Source organism: Austrofundulus limnaeus, unplaced genomic scaffold (genome assembly GCF_001266775.1).
Source record: "Austrofundulus limnaeus strain Quisiro unplaced genomic scaffold, Austrofundulus_limnaeus-1.0 Scaffold221, whole genome shotgun sequence".
Taxonomy (NCBI): Eukaryota; Metazoa; Chordata; class Actinopteri; order Cyprinodontiformes; family Rivulidae; genus Austrofundulus; species Austrofundulus limnaeus.
The window spans coordinates 154,054-160,785 of NW_013952623.1; the positions used below are offsets into that span (position 1 = coordinate 154,054).

Consider the following 6,732-nt stretch of genomic DNA (forward strand, 5'->3'; position numbering starts at 1 on the left):
AAACACAACAATCTGACTATCCACCAAATATTGAGCAGTTTGCCCTGTTTTTGCTACAAGATACCTGAAGATAAACTGTGATGTGAACTGTGCTCTCAGACTGAAGAAGTCTCTTGGAGGAGAGACGAAACGTTTCATTAGAGAAGAACCCGTCCAGAAGACCTATACAATTTTTTTTCTTTTTGATTTTTTACCTGGATTACTGAGATGCATCAGGACATTAATCGCGATTAAAATTTTTAATCTATGCCCATGCAGCACTAAAATTAATCTGAGTTAACTCGATTAATTTCACAGTCCTGATTTTTTTTATTATTTACTTGAAAAACCAGATTTACCAGGCATATTAATTGTATTATTTTGCGCAAAGTATCAGTATTAGATGCAGTATTGTCTATGCCTGCCTGAGTTTTACTCTATATCAAAAAGGGAACCAGTGGTATGGAACAATCACTGGTCCATAAACACTACAAAAAGGACTGGAGATGAAGGACACCCCTGGCAGAGTCCAACCAACCTTAGAAACTAGCTGGACTTTGTATTGACGGTATGGACACAGCTCCTGCTTTATACACAAACCACACAGATATCTCTTAAAAGTGGGCCCAGCAACTCATACCCTCACACAACTGGGCTGATTGAGACCAAAGGTCAGCGAGTTCAACAGTTATCCAGGTTTGGGTTGTTTTATTTTTGTGTGTTTAGATTTGGGGTCAAGTTGGGTATGGAAAAGTCAATTTTTGGCATTTGACTGATGACGGCACGTTTATCTTGATTTTGATTTACTCTAAAAGTTAATCATTTGTAGAGTGACATCTACCAGTTACTGCCTGGAAGTTGAATAAAATTGATCATGAGATATTTTGCGAACAGACACAGGCTGAACACTTTAGGACGACTAAAATATCTTAAAACAGAGTGCTGCTGCAAGAAATCTGTTCATTTACAAGGTGCAACTGTTTTCTGAGGGAACTTGGACTGAAATTGGCTAATTATTCACTTTCAGTTTATTTCATATAAGAAACTATAAATAAGGAAGTCATTTAATTGCATGTGAATGTGAGTACATTGTATTAGTTTGGTTGACTGTTAGCAACATATCTCATGAACCAAATGAAGCTTGATGAAACTACAATTGGTTCACCTTTGGGGTCAATCCAGTTCAAAATGGCTGCCACAGCTCATCAGCTGTATCAAACACATCAACGCTTCTGACTCTCTCGCTTTTAAAGATATTGAGCTGAAATTTGGTGTGGTGGTAGCTGAGAGTCATCCACATCATGTAACCTGAGCAATAACAGGTCATGTGATTTTTTTTTTGATGAGAAAAACTCTAACATTTACTGTCGTAGTCGACTCTGCCTGTCTGTTAGCAACATATTTCATGAACCACTGGGCAGATGTTCATGAAACTCTCAGATAGTAACTATTGGATGAAAGTCTTTAACTGATTACATTTTGGAGTCAGTTCAATTCAAGATGGCTCCTACAGCTAACCAAGCTTATCAAACAGAAAAACAGCTATAACTCTAATTATTTTACAGATATTGAACTGAAGCAAGGCGTGGTAGTAGATGAGAGTCACCCTCAACAAATAACCTGAGTGACAACAAATTGCACAAGACTTGTTTTATAATTTTTTGCCATTCAAGGTAGTTATTTTATTTGTTTAATCTTTTGGTTCTAAACTAGGATTATTTTACAACCACTTATGTTGTTGTAAATGTGTTCTTTGTGTGCGCGTAGCTAAAATGTGAAAGTAGAAATTAATATCTACATATGTTTTTAAAAAAATGTCAATAAAAAATTTTGAAAGAAGCCCCGCCCATTTCCGTGAAGTTGCCATGGCAAACGTCGACGTCACGGCATGAGGAAGACCGTGTATAAGTATTGGAGGTTCAGACGCGGCGGCTCGGTTGCACGGATGTGTGCTTGGAGGGAGTGACACGTGCCGAAAATAAAAATAAAAACAATAAAATAAAATAAAAAGACATTTAAAAAACGCGCACATCCAGGAGTTCAACTTTCTTTTTCTTAGCTTTTTTTTTTCCTTATTAAAACCGCACGTCCTTTTTTTTAAAAGGAGGAATTTCATTTCTTCAGTTTTTACTTGAACTAGAAATAAATCCGCATCTTGGCAACAATGGGAAGAGGGGTGAGTATAAACTTTTAATTCATCGCCTAGCACGACTAACTTCGCTTTGTCTTTTGTGAGCAGAGGGGAGATGGGTTTTAAAGTTCGTGGGGGGAGAAAAAGGTTCGTGTCTAATCGTGATGGAGGGCAGAGGTGGAGCTTAGTATGTGTTCAAGAAAAGCCACATTTCTCTCAAAACAAAATGCCCGCCGGAGGCACTTCCGCCTCATTAAACAGGTCCCCACTTCAGCACGTTTTCTCTGTGGGGAAACAGGGGGTAAAAATCAGAGGTCTGCACGCAGAGACGTGCTGCACAGTGCTCGGTCACAGAACGGGGATGTGAAAGTTCTGGCGTTGCCCGCCACCCTGCAGCTTTGCTGGGAGTCTGGACCGAGAAAATAACGGGACTTTAAAGCGTGCAGGGCCAACTGGTAGCTCTGAGTCGAGTTTTAAAGCGCTTCAAACTTGAATAAACCCGTGAAACTTGGCTACACTTGATTAAAACTCTTTGTTTTGCAGTTTTCTAGCATTTGGTGTTATGTTTGTAAAGTTTTTTTTTCTCCTCTGCTTTGACTAATAAAACAAATCTGACGTCATATAGTGAAGCTGACTGGTAAAAAGTAATGCCCACCAGCATCACCAGCACCACCAAAAGAGATGATCTTCCTCTTTAATCTTTCTGCTGGACGGGTCAAAGTGTCCCAGGAGGTGTCAGGTTTTAAAACTTAAAAGAAAACTTTATTGTGAACATCCTGTGCTCTTGTTTCCTCTAAATGAATCTGATGTGTCCAACCCATCTCGCCACATTAACAGTGTTTCCGTTTTGTTATTGTTTCTGTTGTTTTCCCCCCATCGACGTGAGCGGCGAGGGAACGAAATCGAACCCCCGCCGTGTGAAATATCAGTTGCCGCCACACCCTGCCATTCTGCGCTGTGGAAACACTGGTTATACATTCATTCAGCCCGGGAGGGAGGAAGATGGTGAAGAGGCAGCTGAAGAAGGATCGCAGAGATCTGGCGGGAAGATGTGAGGCAGGATTTGTCATTCAGCCTGTCCTCCACGCTCATTTATAAAAAAATCTTTACTCAGTTTCTCTGCTGCTGCCTCTTTTTTTCTTCACCCTCCCCCTTTCTTTGCTCCCATATGTGATGAAAGCCTTGCCCTGCCCCCATCCAATCCAACCTCCCTCCTCATCCCCTCTCCAGTCCTCTCCTCCAACACAATGTGGACGAAGCAATCGCCGCTAAGGAGGCTTCCTGTGGAGAGGAAGGATGAGAACTTGTTCAGCTGTAATGGAGAAGATCTAGGGTGACAAAGGGAGAGGGTGGGGGGGGGGTTACAGGTGCGACGAGGGGGTCTCGTTGCGAAGATTATGTTCCCCGTTCATCTCATGTTTAAACATCACACCCCCGACACGATAGTGAGCAGAGAGGAGTGAAAACGGGCTCAGATTGCTTGGGATAAAGAAAACGAGGAGGTTATAGCCTGGAGGCACCAGTTGCCGCATTACCACCGCTGGAACAACTTGACACCCAGACACGAGGGAGGGAAGATGTTCTGCGCATCAGCTGTCAGTAGTTGGGAGTGTTGACTTGTGGGGTGGTGGGGGGTTCAATGATTCGTCTTTTTTTTCTGTTCAAAAGGATGTTAAAGCGGAGAGCTGATAGAGATCTGAAACCCCAGAAACAAAATGAGGCCAGGGCGACACAAGCTCTTTGCTTTTTAATGAGGCAGCCATGCGGTGCGGAAGAACTCAACAAACCGATGAGGCGAAGCTTAACGGAGGGTTTTCATTACCGCGCCGGGCTTTTGTTTGTCTTCTGGGCTGACTCGTAAACTGAAACACAATCATGAGGTCTTTAGCTCTTCAGACACCCTTTTCGTCCAGTTTTAGACGCTTTTGCTGCGTTGCATCAGCTCTACGGGGGATTAAATGAACAAACTTGATTCAAGTTGGACGTTTTGTGAAAAGAACGTCCACATGTATGAACGTGACGAAACGAAAAAGGTGAAGGAATTCAGGCTTGAAAGACTGACATCGGTTGAGGTGGAAGTTCTGACAGAGCAAGCGGCTGTTTCAGTTTAAGAGCAATTGAAACCAATACCTGCTGAAATAACAGAATGAGCACAGTGTACAAAATATCGATACACTGAAATATGGCGATATTTCATTTCCTGATACTGTATCGATATTCTAAAGCCCTGTATCGATTTTTTATTAAGGTTTAAAATGTCAACTTTCCTGCCAGCCGTTCATTTTAATGTTGTACTTCAGCGTCTGACCACTAGTTGGCAGCAGTGAGCCAGCCATTTGGCTCCTCTACCTCTTGAGGTAGAGGCTGTATTGTTAAGCGTTGGGTGACCATTTTGTAAATTAACGTTAAAAACTAAAAGCTGTAAAAAATGCATTTTAAAACTATTTATTGGCAAAATTTAGTCTAATAATTGAAAACATGGATGAAATAAGAAATATGAAACAAATAAAATAAAACACATACAAAGCTGAACACAGCTAAATGTATCAAAAGTGTGTTTATGTAATATTAGAATTTTCTGAGACAATGAATTTTGGTTTTTCTTTTTTTTCCAGTAAGAGGTTTTTATTTAATAGAATTTTTGGACAAAAAAATCGCAATATACCACCTTGCTTACAGTATCGCAATATATCGGGATGTATCGTATCGTGACCCCTCTGTCATGATTTGTATCGTATCGCCAAATTCTTGTCAATACACAGCCCTAGTACCCCTTTATATTTTCATCATTACATGGCCTTGGCAGCCTAGTTTTGTTTCAAGATAATATCGCCCTGTCTGCTTTTATTTTACGAATGTCAATCGCAATGGAAGGTCTTAGACTTGACGCTTGAATTTTAAAAGATTTGCGCAACCAATTTTTTATTTTTCAAGTCAGTCGCAGTTGTTGCAGCTGTCTCAACCCATTCTCAATTTAGTATTAATGTAACACCTGAATTGGAACTCTCAAATGACAGAAAACATCTGAAGCTAACGGGGTGGGCGTTACTAGGAATTTTGGTATCAATTCGATACCAAGTAAATACAAGGCTAGTACTGCACATACCGATACTTGTCATGTTCGACAAATAATCTAGTGATTTTTGTCTGTAGTAAGTCAATGATATAACACAGGACAAAGGTTTTGGTGAATTAAAAATGTTTTTATAATTAGGAGACTCTGCACTGCTGACTTTGTTTATTGGTTTATTCTTGTAATATATTCAGTAGTGCAAACTAGACACCGCATAGCGGTAACATAATGACCCCCGCACGCACAAATGCACCAGAACTCAGAAGTCTTTATTCCTAATAAATGTCATGCTACTAGGTGCATCCCAAAATTGTAGTGGCTTGGGGGGGTCTTTTTTGTTGGGGGCATTGGTTAACCTGATGGATAGCCCCTCATCAGAGCTAAACAATCAAAGAAAATCTGAAGCTCCTATGTTTAATAGTTTTTGAGCTATAACCATTTTTGTATGTCCAGATACCACTTTTTCAGATAAATTGGGTGTCCATCGAGGGGTTGGGGTGTTTGGGGGGGCACTGGTTGGTGGGCCTGATGGATAGAGCTTCATCAGAGCTAAACCACAAAAGAAATCTGAAGTTTCTATGTTGAACAGTTTCTGAGTTAGAAGCATTTTTGCATGTCCAGACACCCCCTCTTTAGAAGGAGCCCCCTCCTCAAATGTGGGGTGTATCGTAAAACCGTTGGCTGGCGCAGTGTAGATCAGACTCTTCTACAGTCCTGCTAAATTTCATGTTGATCGGTGCAGCCGTTTTTGTACTACGGTTGACCAAAAATCACTGAGAAAATAAATAAAAAAGTAAACCATACAAAAACAATATGATTCCCGCTTATGCTTCACGTGCGAGGGTCATAATAAATCGGAAACAAAAGTGTAGATCTTATCACATTAGTATAGATCCAATACCCATTCTCATCTTGGTATCGATGTTATCCACGTTTAGATTGATATGCAATACCATTGAGGCTACAGCTTTAAAAACAGGCCAACTGAGTGAAGGAAGTCGGGTTTTAAATTAATGTGCGTGGCCAAGAATACAGTTGATTTCAAACATTCACAATTCAGTTCGACTGCAGTAGAAAATTTGCCATCATCTCGCAATTTGGAGTCCTCACCTAGTCTCAACTAATCACAGCCCAGTGAGACATTTAATCCTCAATGTAGAAGTAAAGATCACCTCAAACGGGTTATTAGAAGCAGTGGATGTTGGGTTGTGTTACAGTTCTAGTTTGTTTTGTTGTTGTTCTGTTGTTTTTCATAAACTTGAATGGTGACCCTTGACCCAAGACACACTCAAACTCCTTCAAAAAGCCTGTTAGGGTTAGCTCATGAGTTGTGGTGCCTCGCTTTGGTGTCGCTGTTGATTTGCAGGACGCTTGTAGATATTTAAAAGTAAAAATGCATTCATTTGTTTTAACTTCTGAGGAAGAGAGAAAGGAAATCCAATAAGCTGTGTTTCCCAAAGTTGGGGTCGGGACCCAAAGTGGGGTCCCAAAACATCAAGGTGGGGTCCTGAAAAGATTTTCGGAATTAATTACATTTTTGCCTTAGTTG

General features: G+C 40.7%; 1 protein-coding gene across 2 annotated transcripts in view; it reads left to right on the top strand.

Annotated features, from left to right (window-relative positions):
• The first annotated feature begins 1,912 nt into the window (after positions 1–1,912).
• LOC106525269 (sodium/potassium-transporting ATPase subunit alpha-1) overlaps positions 1,913–6,732 on the top strand; it is a 56,650-nt gene continuing 51,830 nt past the window's right edge. Inside the window, exon 1 of one of the 2 annotated variants that reach the window (XM_014019438.1) lies at positions 1,913–2,155. In XM_014019438.1, coding sequence (XP_013874892.1) covers positions 2,144–2,155 — 12 coding nt within the window. In that variant the 5' untranslated portion in view covers positions 1,913–2,143. The remainder of the gene's footprint in view (positions 2,156–6,732) is intronic. The other variant, XM_014019439.1, reaches the window with a different exon arrangement.